The sequence below is a fragment of the Ambystoma mexicanum genome, chromosome 6q (genome assembly GCF_040938575.1).
Source record: "Ambystoma mexicanum isolate Mex_15411 chromosome 6q, UKY_AmexF1_1, whole genome shotgun sequence".
NCBI classification, from domain to species: domain Eukaryota; kingdom Metazoa; phylum Chordata; class Amphibia; order Caudata; family Ambystomatidae; genus Ambystoma; species Ambystoma mexicanum.
This window is the reverse complement of record NC_090937.1, coordinates 854,883,500-854,903,060: the sequence shown is the minus strand read 5'-3', so window position 1 is coordinate 854,903,060 and position 19,561 is coordinate 854,883,500. Positions and strand designations below refer to the sequence as shown.

General features: G+C 44.1%; 1 protein-coding gene across 1 annotated transcript in view; it reads right to left on the bottom strand.

The window, feature by feature from the left end:
* KLHL2 (kelch like family member 2) overlaps positions 1 to 19,300 on the bottom strand; it is an 864,825-nt gene extending 845,525 nt beyond the window's left edge. Inside the window, exon 1 of the mRNA XM_069631381.1 lies at positions 19,056 to 19,300. Within this exon, the coding sequence (XP_069487482.1) occupies positions 19,056 to 19,084 (29 nt within the window). The 5' untranslated portion in view covers positions 19,085 to 19,300. The remainder of the gene's footprint in view (positions 1 to 19,055) is intronic.
* Positions 19,301 to 19,561: the final 261 nt, after the last annotated feature.

The following is a 19,561-nucleotide window of genomic DNA, read 5'->3' as shown; positions in this document are numbered from 1 at the left end:
TCAAAGAGCCTCAGCAAAGATATCAATATTCCCAGACTATACCTTTCAGGTGCAAAAGAGGAGGGCCCAATTTATTTCAACTAAAGTCAGACTTAAAAAAACAGGTCTAAAATATATGCTAATATACCCAGCTGAATTGAAGATCTTACATAATGGCAAGGACCTCGTCTTCAAGACCCCATCTGAAGCGCAGGACTGGATGGATAGCGTACAGATCCCAGAAGCTGGAGAGCAATGACTACGACTATAGACAGGAGTCGGAGATGCCAAGGAGGTCCACAGGGCAAAACTTGAGCAGTTATGGATATCACACAGCAAGACGGCCGGATACAAAGTTAGCCTGAAGTTTGTTATCACTAATGCGCACAGATGCTGCTGGTTGGAATTAATAAGATGCAGGAGCACACAGGTACAGACACAGAAGCCTAGTAGAGAGAACTCAACACGCAGACCGTTCGACTACCCCAAACTGGTTGGTTTTCTTAAGGGTACCGGATAGTGCCCACCCGCCAGGCACCAGAAGCCTAGTCCATTGACCAGGTTTCATGGAGCGAAAGCGGGGAAGTCGTGCGTGTTAGTTGGGGGGATTATATAGTGGGGAGGGAGGAAAGCCTTGTATAATAGCATGTAAATTACACTCAATCCCTGCCAAAGTACAATGCAAGTACAAGGAATTACTGTATAATGGCTGAAGGAGTCAAAATGATGACCTGAAACATCCGGGGCCTGAATAATTATGTCAAACAACAGAGGGTGATCACATACCTAAGGAAGGAGGAATAAAGTGGGGATTGCGCTATTACAAGAGACACACTTAAATGCACATAAACAAGGGAAGTTGGCCACTGCATGGGGCGGGGCACTGGTGGGTTCCACATATTCAACGTACGCTAGGGTGGTCCTTATCTGGGTAGCACCATCTATTCCACTAAAAGTTTTGAATACCAGGATTGATGATGAACGGAGGATGGCTATAATACATGGTGTGATAGAGAACAGGGAGGGATGCATAGTGAACACCAACGCACCTAGTCATGACGCCACTGTATTTTTTATGTGAGACTCGGACCCTACAGAAATGGAGTCATGATAATGGGTGGAGATTTCAATTGCCCTCTAAATCCCACACTAGATCGGTCCGACATAAGTAATAAAAGACCAGCCCCACCTGCTAAAGTGCTGGGCACCCTTCTGAATAATTTCCAACTAAAAGACATCTGGAGGACCCTACATATGGATGCCAGACACTATTCCCATTATTCAGCCCCAAACAAAGTTCACATGAGACTTGATTATCTGGTTATAGTGGAGGAACACGCAATGGAATTTACGGAAGCTGAATACTTAGCCAGAGTCCTGTCAGATCACACCCCACTATTAACAAAATTGAGGCTATTTGCCCCGAGACCGCCCATACCCACCTGGAAACTTAGGAGTAAAGCACTGTAGAATTCCTGGAAGTAAATGAGGGAAGTGTTAAACAAGTGGGCACAATTTGGGAAACATACAAGGTCGTAATTAGAGGAGAGATGATAGCCACAGCAGGAGGGGTCCAGAAAACCATCACCAACAACCTGAAGGAGACAAAACTTATTGGAAATCGAAATGCAGGTAGGAGCAGGGGAGGATCATTTGGAGGAGGAAATCAGGTTGAGGCAGGCATGTCTAACAAAATGGGATAGACTGGGCAAGTTTAATTATGTCAAATATCTGGAAAGAAGCCACGCACAAAGGAATAAACCAGGAAGAATGCTTGAGTGGCTGTACAAAAATAGGAACAGTAGATCCCAATTAAACACCATCCAAACCGCAGAAGATAAAGAAGTAAATACGCAAGGGGGCATTATCAAAGTATTCTCAGAATACTATAGGAATTTATACACAGACCCACATATAAAGAATGAGGGCGAGCTGCAGGACACCCTGGATCTCATTGCCCTGCCACCCCGGGACGAACAGCAAATGAATATGCTGGAAGAGCCTATAACCCGTGAGGAAGTCCTAGTCACAATAAGAACAATGCCCTCTGTAAAAACCCCAGGAACAGACGACATGCCGGGCAAGTTTTACAAGGCATACGCCGACACGTTGGCACCACTACTAGCCAGAGTATATAACAAAGCATACGAATTAGGTATCCTACCAGATATCATGAGGGAGGCCATGATAACTCCGCTCCTCAAACCAAATAAAACAGACACAGGCTGCAGCTCCTATAGACCTCTTTCTCTACTGAACCAGGACTGCAAAATACTTACAGCAATTCTAGCGGACAGACTGAGGAAAGTAATATCAAAGTTAGTAAATCAGGATCAGACGGGATATGTTCCGGGTAGGAATATTTCAGGGAACCTGCGTAGGTTACATCACGTCATTAACTACACTAGAGACAGAGTCGAGCACTATGCAGTGGCTTCATTAAATGCGACCAAGGCGTTCCATTCGATCCATTGGGACTGGTTGTACGCCACTACGGTCAGGATGGGAATAGGCCCGCACTATATGAAGTGGGTGAAGCTAGTACACACCCAACCGACAGCCAGGGTCAGGACAGGTTCCACATTCTCAGACAAGTGGCAGCTGCATAAGGGGACGAGACAGGGTTTCCCCCTGTCTCCAATGCTATACATTCTCGCAGTGGAGCCCATGGATGAATTCCTACGGCAGGAGTACAGCGATGCCGGAATAGAAATCGATGGAGTCAGGCATATAGTATGAATGTATGGAGATGACATGCTGTTGTTCCTGAGCAACCCCAAGGTGAACCTACCATATATGTTGGAGGTGCTGGACAAATTTGGCACCCTGACCAGGATCCGGATAAACAAAAGCAAATCATGTCTCTTCCCGCTAGCAAAACTGGCGACGGTTAGGGAAGAAGAGCTGCCAGCTCTTCCTCTACCATGGAAAAAGAACTCCTTCAGATACCTAGGGTTGAACATATATCACAACCCAAAGATAGAACATGAGTTCAATACAATACAGGTTAAAGAGGGATTGGTGAAATCAATGCAATTTTGGTGCAGGTTAACGCTGTCAATGGCAGGTACAGCGGCATTGTTAAAAATGGTAGCACTACGGAGGCTTGTGCATTGTTTCGGGAACATCCCATATAATATTCCCAAGAAATTCTTCTTAGAACTTGACAAAGTATGCAGGGGCTTTCTGTGGCAGGGGGAGGCAAAAAATTGCACTCAAGGTATTGCAAAGGCCCTATGCGCAAGGAGGGTGGAAAACTGTCAATTTTGAGCTGTACTTCCTGTCGTGCCAGTTGCAGTATGTAGTGCAATGGATGGCGAATGACCCTACACTGGAGACAGTTCTCCTACAGCCAGCAATAAAAAGATTATATCTTAGAGACCTGATATGGACTCCCCAGCGGGAGTCGCACACACATCCTAATTTAGTACAGTTGGGAATACAGATGTGGCAGAGGACTTGCAGAACCATGGGAATTAGAGACCCAATATCACCACAGACCCCCCTGGCAGCGGTAATGTCAGACAAACAGGGATTTAGAGCAAGGGTAAGGGGAAATTGGGAGTCTTGCGTGTAGCTACAATAGGAGATCTGAGGAACTAAAATAGTTTGATGGAATTTCAGGAATTGCAGGACTCAACGGGACAAAAAGTGGCAACACATAGTCCAATACCATAAGAAAGTCTTGAGAAATGCCAGGTTGCAGCTGCTCTAACTCTACATTACACAAAGGGCATATATGACGCCAGCTGCTATAGCAAAGTTCATGGGTGCGGGCACTCAAGTATGTCTCAAATGTAAGGAGGAAAACATGGGGATGACACACATGTTCTGGGAATGTCATAGTATAAAGGAATTCTGGAGGGGCTTTGCAAACAAAGTGGCTCTAGGAGGCATCAACCTTGATATTCAATCCCGGAAGCATGTATGTTGGGTCTCTTTAAGAGAAGCACTATACAAAAATCCACAGCTAAGATTAAAGACCTAATATATGGGCTGGCTAAACGCAGCATAGCCATGCAGTGGAAAGCCACTAATGGCACGTGTGTCGACAGATGGTGGGAAGAACTGAGGAAATGGGCAACAGCAGAAACGGCGGTGTGGGAGAAGGCACTTGGGAAACAAAAACTAGAACTTGGAATGGATATTCAGCAGTGGATCGCTTTAACGGTAACATTTTTCAATCAACAAAAGGGTGAAAACGCTGCTCAGACCACACTGGACGGAGCTGAGGAAAGTGAATCGTAACTTGGGACATGCATGTTGCAACATTCACAGGCAGTTGTGGGTGGGGTCGGGAAGTTAACTGGTGAACAATTTATTTAAGGTTGATATATATGATTATTTATGGCACTGTTTGGAACTGTATCAAGTTGGAAAAAAACTATAAAGATACTTTTTTTAAAAAATGTTAGTGCCTTATCTAAATTTATATGAAAATCTGAGTGAAAATTACAAGGATCAAACTACATTAATCGCATTGATGAACTCTAAGATGATCAACATGGAATGTTGCATAGAAGCCATTCAAGAAAAGAAAGGGAGAGAAAAAGAGATGGAGGGTGTCATCTTAAAATCTTTGATTGACTTACTGCAAGATGCTAAAACGGACCAACTTATCTTCTTGGAGGGAGTGAGAGAAATTGCCTCTTCGTCCAAATCACAACAGTCTTCACAAGAAGAATCAATGAAAAAACGAATGGGGGAGGCAGAGAAGGACCACGAGGTACGCATTATTGCAACTGAACCAGCAGACACAGTAAGGGAAAGGGTGCAGAGGCGGGAAACCGCCAGCCTCGAGCCCGCTGCCCAAGAAGCGGACCAGGATAAACATATGTCTGAAAGCCTCCCCCCAAAGTCTTCCCTGACATCCACAGTTGAAGTAATTCGGGTTCAAGTTCACAAAAACTGTGATCATGCCGACATCACAGAAAATCCTGAAAATGAGAAGTCGGGTGCGTTGTGTGATCTGAAAATCAGCAGTCGAAATCCTTTTTCCATCTTTGACCAAGTCAGATGTGATGGAAAAGGGGCCAGTACCAGTATCCCAGGGAAACAACTAAAGAAATTTAAAAATATGAAAAAATCAACAAAGGGGAAACCATGTGGTTCACAAGGTTTTCTGAGAAATGTGAAGGCCCAAACTAGAGAAAAATCATCCAGAGATGAGCAAGAAGGTGAAAAGTTGGGCAAGTCGGGGCTGACGTGCCAAACCATGCAGGCTGAAAACCGATCCAAAGTCCAAATAATGAATATCCAACAAGTTTATATAGAAACTACTGTGATGGACTTGATGAACCTATCAGTCTATGAAAACGAAGAAACATCAATTCAGGAGGAATACTCAAAGTTACTCGAGATGATATCCCCCCAAGAGACTGAGGAATCTAACCCTTTGACACTAACAGAGCAAAATAGCGCCTCTATCTTCCTTACCTTGTCAGAAATAGGATTGAGTAAAGATTCAGATCAAGTTCCCACAAAACAGATAACCATAATGAATTAACTACTTGCCATATCAAATTATGACCGCCTTTTGACACTACCAAACAAGATGGAATGGGTCCGATCAAGTGACAACCAAAGGGACCCAAAGAGAACTGACTCAGAGTGTTAATAGAGGGGATCATAAATGGGCCCAGAGACAAATACTCAAATTGGAAAGAATTTTGAGAGCTCCTGATGGTCTGATCCTAAATAGATTGAATATAATGCCCCTCCTTCATTATATACCAAAATTAAGAATGGTCAACTCATAGGATATTAAGATCGTCGACTTTCCAAAAAAAAGAGTAAATGACAAAGTAAATGTATTCATGAGCTCTGTGGACCTGACTGCACTATTACTTGACTCAAATGATGAACTGCAAGCTCTGGGTTTTGAATTGAATAGAAGCGAAAACGAAAGGAAGTGTATGCTAGAGAATACCGCTTCAACAAATCCAAATCCAAATGAACAAAGGACAACCTTTTCAGTGGAAAGTCACCAGTTACCTGAAAAAAATTGCAAAATAGAACATCTTCTCCCACCGATGTCACACAAAGGAAAACTTGCTCTAAATCAGATCAAAATCACTGTGTGAGGAAGGGAGAAGGAGACTGGTCCAACGAGAGCCCTAGCTGTTAAATCTTCCGATTAGAGCCAGAAGCTCGGAATGTTGAGAACTTTGGAAATTGGGCACTGGAATACCCAAGGTTACTCGCATCTGTTTAATGATTTGGCACCGGTGATATCAAAACTAGACATAGTATGCAACCAGAAATCTTGGCTAAAAGAAACACCTATCCTTGAAGGACATACAGTGTATATAAATCCAGCTAAAGGAGGTAAATCCGGTACAGCATCCTCAGGCCTATTAGCACTGTTAAGTAACGGATGTAATCTAACTATTGTTCGGAATGTCAATCCAAATACATACATACAAATCTGCATGAAGGAAAAGACACGGAAAGAAGATGATTGCCTGCTTTTATTTATTCTATATTGGAATCCGGACGTGCAGGAGGGAGGCATCTTTATAGACGTAGTGACAGACTGGATTGATCAAATGTATTGGGACCATACCAATATATAAGATTAGTGATTTGTGGTGACCTTAACTCGAACTATCTGCTAGATGGACAGGGGATAGAGCAAAAAACGAATTGAAGGGACCAGAAAATTGTCGAGTCGTAAATGGTTGGACAAGATGTAGCTGAGAGGTATCCATTTACTTAATGGAAACATCAAGGGTGACATACCAGCGGCATCCACTTGGAACACAGAAAGCGACATTAGATAATTTTTTTGCAGCAGAAAATCTTACCTGACATCATCTCTCTAACCGTAAAAATTGTACCCCATAGAGACCACGACACCTTGATATTGTCGATCTCAAGTATGATACAAAGAGTCCCCCAATGATGGAATGAGCGTGTCGAATTGAAAGGAGGCCTAAATAGATTACGTCTGCTCCCTAAGGATATTCCCACAATAACAACATATCTACTCATATGGCAAAACTGTGAACCAGAAGGGGTGGAATATGACAAATTCCTGTTATCATTCAGAGAATTCAACTTGAAAAATCTAAAACCATTTCATGAAACGATCCATGCCTATGATAAGGAGGTAGCCTTGCAAAAGAAGCACTTCAGAAAATACCTCCGACAGTTGCAAACTCTGGTGTTAGCCAATAAAAAGGATTTAGTGTGAAAAAGGAAGCAAAAATATAAGAATTGGTTAAAACATAAAGCAAAGAGCCTTCAAAGAGATGCAGAAACTGTGTTGAAGGCTCTTAACAGTAATAATGGTACTTCCCTATGGCAACTTCTGAATGACAGAGGAAAAACAGTTTGCCCATATTTATCAAACCCCATACCAGAAGAAATATGGGCACAGCATTTTGGGAATCTGTTTAAAGCAAAAAAACATATATTTGCCCGCCAAGATGAGCCACCAGCTGAAAGATGGAATATTGAATTTGAAAGGGAAGAAATCTTAACATTAATAAAGAAAGCAAGTCAATCGTGAGCACCTGAGCCGGATGGCATCTCCAGCGCTACCCTGAAAGCAGCCCACGGAACAATGGGCAGATTTCTGTCAAATTCTTTTCAGAAGAATAATGCAAAAAGGAAAAATCCCAAAGTCGCGGAAAGCAGCAATAGTGGTGCCAATATTTAAAAAAGGCGACTGCTCATTGCCAACGAACTATAGACCAATTGCTCTACTGGATGTTTTAGGGAAAATATTTGCATTGATTCTTCTAAGATGTTTGAATGAATGGATACTGGCAACAAGGAAAATTATGATAATAGACAGGCTGGCTTCGTAAAAGAGGTAGGCTGCAAACTAAATGTGCTGTTAACTAGTCTCCTCAAACTGCGAGCTATCAATAATAAAGGTAAAATCTATATGGCTTGTATAGATCTAGAACAAGCTTTTGACAGCATTGATCGTGATCTATTGTGTCACAAATTAAAATCAAAAGGATGTCCAAATGATCTACTGTCACCCATCAAAGATTTATATTCAGGGACTAACATGAGAATTAAGCTAGACCAGCAGGGGAACCTAACCAGCAAAATAGACACATCAAAAGGCCTAAAACAAAGATGTCCCCTTGCTCCTACTCTTTTCAACCTCTTCATTGAAGATTTGAAAAATGATCTGAAAGAAAAAACAACATTCCCACCTAAGATCAATGAAATTGCTGTTGGCTGGTTATTATATGCAGACGATCTAGTCCTCCTGGATTCCACTATGATTGGAATGCAGAGAAAATGAACCATGTTAGAGAAATATGTGGACAAAAACGGCCTGAAAATGAATGCTTCCAAATCTGCAATGATGGTTTTTGGTGCAAAGAAAAGAAACAAGAAAAGAAAAAAACTGGTTAATAAGTGGGAAACACTTAGGGTCATCTAACGAAGTAAAATATCTCAGAACCATGTTAAGTGCAGCAAATGGGGAAAATGCCTGGCTTGACTGCCTAAAGAGGAAAGTTAAACACCTAACAGCCCAGGGCATCGCACTTAATCAAAAAGTATGGTAAATATTCCCTTTAACCAATTATAACGTTTTACATCGGAAGAGTTTCACTGGTGCTCTGCAACTGTTTTCACTCTCCCCTCTGCTTCTCTGCTCTTTCCACTGTTTTATTCTCCATTCTCCTCTCCCCTCCTCCCCTTCTCTGTTTCTCCCCCCCTTACCTTTTCTCTGCACTTACCCCATGGAATTGCCCTAGACCTAGTATGATGGTTAAAATTGTTTGTTTCCTCCCCCCTTACTTGTTACTCCCCCCACAACCCCAACGCCACTGCCTGAGGTCTCGTAGGGCCTAGTGCGATGGTCGCTTGCTCTCTTCCTCTCCCTCCTTTCTCCTACCGCCCCCTCTCCTCTTGTGATTCTCCAAAGATGTCATCAGGCCTAATGTGGTAATCACCTGTCTATTCCCGTTCCCCTCCTGTCTGTGTCTTGGAACTTACACTGTCTGGGGTGTTGCATGGCCGAATACAATGGCTAATATTCACATTCTTGTTGTTCATGACCTGTAGAAGTGCTTTTGTGTTTTGCCTCCCTTGTCGTGAAGCGCTTTGAAGCACATTGTGTGTGGGCACTGCATAAATAAACTAACATATCATATCACTATGCTTACTCTCTACTCTACACCATCACTCAATTAGAGTGCAGCTACACCCCTCGATCAATTCGGCCTAGCGGTTCACATACGAACATTATCCCATGAACACCTCATCATTCTGATAAAACGCAGCTATATCCCACGACAAACCGGCCTAGCTGCACACGTTGAACGGACATCAATGCCACCACAACTAATGCTTGGATGCAGCTACCTCAGGCAATTACATCAGCTGCACACTTAACTGGTGCACCCAAGCACTCTTCAACACCCTACTCTCTCAGCTAACCTGGACTACGGTCACTAGGGCTGTCAACCTACCAGCGCTGGGAAATGTGGGACTATTTCGAAGGTTTCTTTTGGAAACGCATATTACATCTCCCAAAAGGAATCCCGGGCGCAATTATCCGACATGAATTGGGGCTATCGTCACTTTATGTAAAAGTAGCTTGGAATGCGCTATCTTTATTCAGGAAAGCAAATCTGTTAAAGTGTCTGCCACAATTTGAAGTGATAAAGATCAAAAGCTCAAGCTCGGATGACTGGGTATTAAATCAGTGGAAGAGTCAATGCACATTAATGCTCCAGAACCTGGGGATAACAATTGAAACCTTATGTAAAAATCTAACACAAGCAAAAATATTCTTATGGAAAGATGAAGAGAGCTTTATCCATCATGCATACTCTTTCTAAAATAAATTATGGCCAACTAAATGTTACTTCAGGTTATCTTGCTAAATTTCCCAACAACAAACAGCAAGATTTGTTTCTAATATTCCGGCTGAACGTCCTCCATAGTGGAACCACTCTAGCCAGATATGGAAGGGAACAAGTAAATGATAAATGCAGCCTGCGTGGTTCCGAAAAAGAGACTCTGAAACATCTAACTCTGTTCTGCTCAAATTTCAAGGATGCAAGATCAATCTACCTCTACGACCAAATGTATGAAAGGGTTGGTCCAGAGGCCGAGAAAGGGTGGGAGCTCCTGTATGGAGGTCAACAGCAGAGAATTACTTTTGCTCTGGTAAAATTTCTTGAAGTGACTTTTAAGAAACTAAAGGAGAGTGGAAACCATCAGGTTTAGTTAATTGTGAGAAAAAACGGACCAAAGAAAGGACATTGCATGTAATGTGGAAAGTCTTTTTCTCAGTTTTGTCTTAGATGGAAGCATACGCTGTTTGGAACAAAAGTGAAAAAACTTTGTAATAAACTAAACACTAAAAATTAAAAAATTGTGCAAAACGGATTTTCTTTTTCAGTCCAAACCAGAATCCCAAAGCGTTGCATTTTACCTAAATAAAAGCCAAAGCATTGTTTCCATTGTGTCCCACTCCCTGTACCTTGCCTTCAAATCAAAGGGGTCACATTTAATTGATGCCTGGAGGGTGGGGGTTGCTGCGAGAAAGGAGTATTGTGCCAAACTTAGCAATCACTGTGTATTTTGTATTTTTCCTATTGGTTAATTTGCAAGAAATGTGATGTAAATTGTGACTGCAAACTTAAAAATGTTACCTGTGTCTTATAGCAACTGAAAGTCTTTTAAATCTATGTTAGTCAATTGGTGCAAGAAATTTGAATTTGTGATATTATGTAGTGCCACAGCGTTGGTGGTTGATGTTTTGGTGATTGCCTATTCTTTGCAAAAACTTAAATAAATATATATTCTTACTATCCACTGGCCTGGTTCCTAGCTGATTGGTGGTAAAGAGGGTATTTTGACTTAGGGTACGATAGAAGTGGAGGCCTCAGTAAAGTTGAATCTGTAAAGCATTTTGTTGTGTGCCACCTTGATTGGGGGTGGTGGAGGAAATCCCTGAGTTGAGAGTGACCGTCTAATAAACCGTGACACTGCCTGTCGCATCGAGGCATATTGCCTCAGTAAAGTGATGTTTTAACAACAACAGTGGGCGGAAACAAAGCTTATAACCAATTCATCCATTTCTTTTATTTTCACATTCTCAAAAATGGACATAAATAATATACAGATTCTGCATGGGTCAGTCAAACTAGGTGTCACCTTTTACATTACGGGAGAAACACCTCCACCCATAGGCCCCAGCAGGAAGGTTGTTGATGACACTCGCAGGGAATGCATTTTTAAAAAGAGTGAGGCTGCATGTTTCTGCTCTTTACGTACAAGTTGGTTCAAAATAGCTGAGGGCTATTTAGCTCCGAGCATGGTTAGCTTGACACCAACAACCACCAGGAACTATTTGTGGCTCCGCCGGCAAACTGGCGCCATGCAAACATACGTATCTGGCATTAACTCTCTGTATCTTGGAACGTGTATAAAGAACTATTAGAGACATCTGGAAGACAGTTAAAGCATAATGAAATGGACAGAAAGTTAAAGTTTGGATCTCAAGTAAAAGTTACTTTAGCACACACGATGTAGTAGCTCCTGGTTCTATAGGGGTAGCTCTTGCCTAGTAGGTGATGCCCAATACCCAGGAGCTAGTTTTAGCACTTGCTCATGAAGTTTTAATTTTGACCCCTTAAATATATGTGTTAGAGCCAGGGCCGGTCTTAGGCAGGGGCGGCCTGGGCACTGGTAAAGGGCCTTGAGTTCAATAGGGATCACCTGAGGCTGCCAGTACTTTCCCCCGTCCAATTCATCTGACTTCCTTTTAAATATACCCTTAATAGTTTGTATGCTGGGTGCCATGTCTGAGTAGGGCCCCCTCCCATTTATTTGATTTTTTAAGCACTTCTACGCTGGGACCTACTGCCAGGTATTAAATGGAATGAAGCTACAATGCCGACAGCTGTGTGCAGCCAGAGAAACTGGGAGCAGGATTTTTGCATGAGTGGTCTTTTTTCTTGCCAAATGTTTCATTGAAATATGTATGTGACAGCATTATGGATAGGCAATCCCGACCCTTTTTTATTTTTGTAAACAAAATGACGGTGGTAATACTGCCTCGGGCAGAGGCGTTGCTAGGGAGTGGCTGAGGTGCTATAGCCCCAGGTATTTTGGTTGTAGCTCCGGATAGAAGCTCAGGGGTAACAACCAAAAGGCTTGCAAGCTCCGAGTTCCGACAGTCCTACATTAGCGTAGCCCCAGATCTTTTTCAGACCTAGCAACACCCCTGGCCTCAGGAATTGAGCTCTGCTTATCAGGCCGCACTTTCATGATGCTTTACGTGGGAAAAGAACAGTGCAAACCGGTATCTCTGCTGGAATTGTCTACTGACATCCCCAGCAGCTGCCATGTAGCATGGCAATATGGCAGGTACAGAGTAACATTCCTGTAAACAGCCAACTGGAACCCAAAATTTCAACAGCCAAGGGCTGAACTGGACCATGGGCAATCCTGATCCTATTTGTATAGAACTCTCCCCCCAACCCCCAATGCCCGGTGTCAGATTCATTGGTAAAATATCAATATAATCCATACCTGGTTTTATATGGTGGCCTATGTGAATATAGTTATACTGATAAAAACCCCTTTGATGTCCTTTATATTATCACACTGGTTTATAATCGCTCATGCAACTGGCGGAGCTTTGTGTCTCACTGTCTGGGCAGGGACGTCATTTAGGGGTCGCCAGAGGTCGCAAAAGCGACCTCTGTGGTCTCCCTTGCAACCTCTAAAAAAAAGTTTTATTTTCTTTTCTTTTTTTGTAATGCAAGCTCCTGGCCTGTGGCCGACACCATGTGGCTCTTTACTTTTGGAGTGGCTGGCTTCCTTGTTCAAGCCCCTTAAAAAAAAGAAGAAAAATAGGAACAGGAGTGCTACAAGTCTAACACTTTCAGCACTGACCCTAAATAAGAATGAATGGGAATACCAAATAATGTATCCTTCTGGAATTCTATACAATAATTGCTAGACTCATTAAAGGTTTATTTCAGGCACACTTCAGGGGTGAGTCACTGATTTAGTCTGTTCTTAAACGCCTCAACTCAGCCTTTCGTCCTTCTGAGGTCAATAAATGAGTACCAACACAGGTTGGGTGATATTGGGTGTATATTTTTTCTATATAAAGTGCTTAAGCGTAAGTGCTATATAATAACACATCATTATCATTTGGTCATGGACGTCTGCTTGCATTCACAGTAATTTGGTAATATGGGCCTATACACACTGATCTTAACGATACATATGGAGATCCATTCTTGTATGAAATGTACATCACATTATAGTGATATTGTAACCATATTTTTCGTAGTGTACAATGTTTTGTGATGCCACTTCCTATTTTGTCAACGGGTAAAAGGTTGTGTTCCATCGCTTCCCGCGATATCACTTCGGGTGGGGTGAAATGACATCACTTCTTGTGATGTCATCAGGGGGTCAAGCTTCGTGTGATGTCACTTCCGCTACCCGTGGCATTTTGGTGAAATGATGTCCCAGTGTCTGGGACTGAGTTTCAAATACAACGAGCAGTAAGTTCCAGACCTAGATGATTCCATTGTTTTCTGCAGGACACCTTCGCAGGAGGACGGAACATAACTCCAGGGGGTTAGGTGGGAACCAGTGCTTCTTCGAAGGCAAAACTACCAGCATGAAGGGGAAGTCACAACAGGGTGGTAATTACTGGAATCTTTTTTATGTAAGGCAGGCAGGGGAGAAGGACGAGTTAGGGTAGTCCTAGGGAGAAGTACAACCAGGGGAGGTGTCCGCCATCTTGGAATCTCTTGGGTCACTCACAAATCTTGTGCTCCCTCCCTACTTCCTACAAACAAAGCATTCTGTGATCTAACATCAGCTGGCAAGACTCATTATAGCAGTCAGGATTGGCCCCTTACAAAAGGCTTTCTATGGACCAGTCTGCTGGAGCAAAATGAGTACATAGGGGTTGAGACCCCCTTAACTGAATCATCTTTGGAATCACGAAGAACCTGTTTCCACCGGGACGTTGTTGGGGTACAGACTAACCAAAGTCCTCTTCCATAGAGGTGAAGATACATCTTCCCAAGGAAGCAGTCAGGACCCTCCACTCAAACATTTCAGAGGAACCTTTGAAATAACCTGCTGCTGGACAATGCCTGCCTGCTGCTAAGACACTGGTACCCAGGACCCTGTCTACTTTAAGTGCCATCCCGTGCAAGTGCTTTCTGCCAACCTTCCGAGCTAGGAAGGGCAGAACAGGCCATACGTTATCCTTTGGGACCCTGGACAGGATCTCACAGCAGCCCAGAAGGAATAGAATAACATTGGGCTCTGTGTCCTGACCTTGAACTGCTTTTGAGCTAACTTGACCACGTATAAATCAGCATTCGAGATGCTGAAAGATCTACAGGGCTGCCTTTGACAATGGATGCATTATTGAACCGCTTGAAGCTGTCGAAATGCCGACTCAACCGCAGCCTGACAGTTTTCCAGCCATCTTGAGCCGATCCCCACTGCAGGACCTCATTGCATCGTTGGTCCATGTCAAACCGACTCAACCAGTTAGAGCCGCCAGCTCAAGAACAACATGCTTGCTCTTCATCAGATTTGAGCCGTTCACCTCTGCAGAACAATATTGCCTTGCCGGACCGTATCGTACTGACTCAATCATCTTGATGTAACATTGAACCATTGGAAAACGTCAAGAAGCCCGGCTTGAGGCTGCTGAGTACCCAAGAAGATTTAAGGTAGTCATAGTGGATCTGTCACACTGGCCTTGTTTCAAGGACCTTACTGACAATTTAAGACCACACTCCATACCTTTTAAAGGTATATCTTTAAAACATTGCTTTAAAGACAATTCAATGCAGATCTCTTTCTTCAGACCCAGCGTTCCTCCATGGGTTACCAGTGTTTTAATAATGTTTGTATTTTTGTAGTTTGATTAAAGAATCCAATTTTATAGACCCCTGATTGGATATTCCTTTCATTTTGGTCCCACTGTACTATTGTTGCTTTGGATGCTTCTTTGCATGCTAGCACCCCCCTTGGAAAGTATAGCATGCCCTTGGTGAATGCAAGCTTAAAGAGGTGAAATGATGTACCAGTCACGTTGTGCTGGTTTCACCTTTAAGATTTAGATCACTGCTGAACTAGTAGCAGTTTGGGGCTGAGTAAGAGTTTGGAAACCACTACTCGCCCCTGTACTCCCACAGAGCAGTCGTCATTTCATCACAATAAATTGTTTCAATACATTTATCAACTTCTCAAATCTTACTTTGCAGTGTGTTTCCATCCTTGCGTTATGCATTTCCCTTGGTGGAATAACAAAGCATCATGTCTAAACTTTTAATCTATTTTACTGCACTGCCTTTTGGAGATATGCATTCGCTCTTGCCCTCATTTCTTCTCTAAAGTGAACCATGCCCGATGTACCTAAAGTTTCCGTGTCAGGTGCACTTGGGCCATGGTTTTTTTCCTAAAAAAAGAGAAGGCTACAACTTTTGTGTGTAACAAACAAAATTGCTGTCATCTGGTTAAGCAACCAGGCGACAGACATGTTGCATTCTCCAGGTTAAACAAGCAAAGGTTAGCTATTGATTTGTACCCATCACATAAAAAATACTTGGGGGGAGGCTTGGCATGGCATGTTTGTGTGCCGTTATTTGTTTTGCATGTGTTTTTGACAATTCCAGTTTGTGTCTAATTGTTTTAGGCAAAGCTGTATAATAGTGAACTGTTGGAGCTCAATTCACCACATTGACAACATTGTAATCCTGGGCAAATTGCCTTCTCCTTCTGTGCCTCAGTCCAGTGGAGTGTCAACATTGGGTGCGCATAAAACAGTGACCACCTTGAGAAGTTCAACATGAAAACTAAACAAACGCTGACATAGCCAGTACTTTTTGCATTGGCCTAGGCATTACAAAGGTGAAAGGTGGTCTGTGGGGAGCAAGGGAATGAGGGGAAGTGAGGAGTGATGGAAAAATCAGGCAATTGAAAGTGGGGGTGTGTGGTGCTGCTGAGCGTGTTGTGATTAGAGAGGGAAAGAGTGGGGCTTTCATGGCACGCCTGTAGATGTGCAGGCAGCGAGATTGCGGAGGGTGCAACGCACAAAGAATTGAAAAGAATCACCATGAAAACGTCCATCATAGCAGTCCAGGAGATGTACAAAACCCCACAGTTCACCAGCTGGATCCAGTAGAAATAGCCACCGGCTCCCCGAAGGTTAGAGTAGAACACCTGAAACGCCAACTGTTGGTTGTGACAATGGATGGATACCCGCAAGTGGGACTATGCCAGCCCTGAGTACCTCGTAATTCCAATTGACGTCTAAAACATCATTTCTACTTTATTCAGGTGTAACATGTGGATTTTAATGGTGTAACATGTGGATTTTAATAATGGAATTCATCTGGTAAAAGAAAGTCACCACTGCACCTTTCTTGAGAGAATTCAGGAGATGCACAGACATCTGTGAGTAAATGGATCCAGTAGAAACCATTTGAAAATAACAACTGGAATGTATACCAGCATAGCCTGCCTTCAGGTGAACAGCACGAGACAGCAGAAGCTGGGCAGAGCAAAGGTAGAATGTCCTAGTTATCTTCTACTGGACCCAGATGTTGACCGACACTTAACTTGACAATCATGTAACATATACCAATGGTAGAAAACCAATATTTACCCCTTTATGCACTGTCACAAAAAATGATGTGCAATACGTAACATTCAGACTTTGTTCATTAAACGAAGGGACATATGCACCGTTAAATTGCATATTATGAAAGACACGAGGCCTCATTACGATTTAGGAGGCCATCTGCAGGATTAACCGAGGAGGTAATCCTACACTTACCTCCAAAACACATTTGGTTTACTGCAGGTGAATTAATGCTTGCGGTAAATCCGATAAAATACTCATGGAGTCCTATGGGCGCCAAGAAGGGAGAGTAACACCACTCATAATCCTGCAGTAAACTCGAGGGACTGAGTGGTGGTAATGGTAAACGGGTTAGGTGGTAATTCCTCGGCAATTACCGCCAACTTCATAATGAGGCATATTATCTTTTACCGACGTGTACTTTGTGAATATATCTGCAGTTTTCTTCCGTTTTAATACATGGTTCTTAGTTGCAGTCTTTACATTAAGATGAATCTTCCTTCCTGCAATGCAATACAGCTCAGGTGGGCAAGAACAGCCACACCATGGTTTGTCGTGCTGCTATAAGGTGTTGTATATGGATGTGTGTGGGTGTTATTTCTTTTTGGGAGGCCACTAAATAGTGTTATAGCACGTAAATCTTCAAAGGCGAAAGCTCAGAGTCTTAATTATCTTTTCATCATCTTTCGAAGGTAAGTCGGCGATGCTAGCAGTTTATATAGAGAGATATTTGAATGGTGGATGCACGTTGCAGAAATGTATTCATTTTTATTTTCTAATGTAACATGTATACACATTGAAAGTTGGACAATGGTGACTCCTCCACCCAACACCACCTATCCGCCAATAGCTTACCATGCAGCTGCCCCAACAAAACGGGTGTCATCCTTTTACAATCATAAAGCCAACTCCAGGGACCTGCCCCATAGGCTCCCATAAGGATGGTGGTGGCGAGGGGGAAAGACAAACCCAGGATGGGCCTTTAGCTAATAACGTTCTGAAGACAGGACTTTTAGCTCATAAAGGCAAACAAAATTCTATGGGGGGTGTGGTGGGGGGAGTACGTATTTGACCCTAGTAATGGTTCCAATAACCAGCTATAGTGAAAACAGTGTAGCGACGGCCACCAGTGCCGCGCCTCTATAAGACATCGCCAAGTTTGGGCAATTGCACCTACATTGCAGACAGGCCGCCTCTGTCTATGAGGGAAGATGTCGAGAACTGGCCCGAGGCAGGGCAGAATACAGGGGCAAGGGCGAGCATGGCCTCAGAGAGCAACCCGAGTGTAAGACCACCCCAAACGGACATGGGATGGGTCATGGACGACCCTCGGGTATAAGGAAGTTTAGGAAAGAGGAGAAGCGCACCTGATTGCTTTTTTAATTGACATGGCATAGGGTGCACCACAGGAGCCTCTTCTATTTGCCCGAAAAAAGGTCACCCGATTAAACGTTTTAACGCCAAAATATAGTGTGCTGTTTCCGTTCAATGAGACTTTGAGAAAGTGCGTCCATTCCCCCAAACTTTCCACACGTGTGTAAGCATGCTCACGGCTGGTTGCCATGTCGCCTGAGCCTCAGTTGAGGAAAGTATCTCTCGTAGGGCAAATAATATTGCAAAAGTAATCCCCAGATAAAATTCCAGGGCCTTTCACAAGCTTCCTATTTTGCAAGGGTTGATTACAGGCCATCTCCAAATAAAAGCCAAAGAAATGAGTTCTGAATGGGTTTCACAAATATGAAAGCCTTTATACAAACCAAATCACAATGTATCACGACGGACGCCAACAGGGAAGATTGGAGTAATGCCTTCAATAGCTGTACTCTCTTTGCACGCCTAATGTATTCGCCCAAGTGGCATGTGTGAAGCCCCGCAACGGGAATTAAACTGACAGCGAGCCGCACAAAGGAAACACGGATGACGTACTGCACCACACTGCCAGGCACAGCAGACGGCTGTGCCGGAACACAACACAAGCAGCTCAGTACAGCTGCGGCTGCCAGTAGTACTTTGGGCAAGGCGAGCCCAGAGCGGGTATCACGATGCCTCTTGCTGCATGTTCCTCCTTTCTCAAAACCCAATTGCAGGCGGAAGTAGGTGAATATGTCACTCACGGGATCCCCTTCTGGTACGTCCTTAATCTGAACTCCAGCAGTAGACTGGCCACAGACATACCAGCATAAGAAACTACCCAGAGTAGCACGAGGCGCTAGCAGCACACCAGCATTGCACTGCAAGGCGTGCTTGGTGGCCGATATTGGGGGGATGGGAAGTAGGCACATGACAGATAATGCATTTTAGCTAGCAGCACTGCGCCCACCCTCGCCTGGGCACCCTTCTTTTTCTCTTGAACCCTCATTCTTTCATGAAAGGCATGTGCACACGGGGACAGGGGCAGGCAGATACAAGCATCAGCGGTGGACGCACAGCGCTCATCTCCCCAGTGCCCCCTGCTTACGTGGTGACAGGCGGCATCTTCATCTCCATTCTCGGCTCCGCTGGTGACAGGGCGGCGGGGAGCGCAGCGTGCCGCCAGCACCATGCCAGCAGCGGCCGCCCCTCCTTCTGCGGCTGCCTCTGCTGGTTTCTCCTCACTCCATCCCCGCACAAGTGGCAGGCCGGGGCCCTTGCTGCTCGATAACCCAGTCACCTCACTGCCACCGCGGGACTGGAGCGTCCTCAGCCGCTGTGCAGCTCGGAACACAGCGCACACACACACACACACCGAGGCTTTCCCTCCCACGAGCCTCTTGTGCTGCCTCCTCCTCCGCTGGTTCCTCGTTCGCTGCCTCCTCCCCGGTGCAGTGCAGAGGTGGGGAAGGAAGTGCAGAAGGGGGACACCGGGGCTTCCCTCAGGAGGGGGAGGGGGGCTGCAGAGCGGAGGAGCTCCAGAAGCTAGCTACCTGCCGGACCGGCTCCCTTAGGCGGAGCGGCCGCCAATTCCCTGCTGTACTGCGAGGCTTT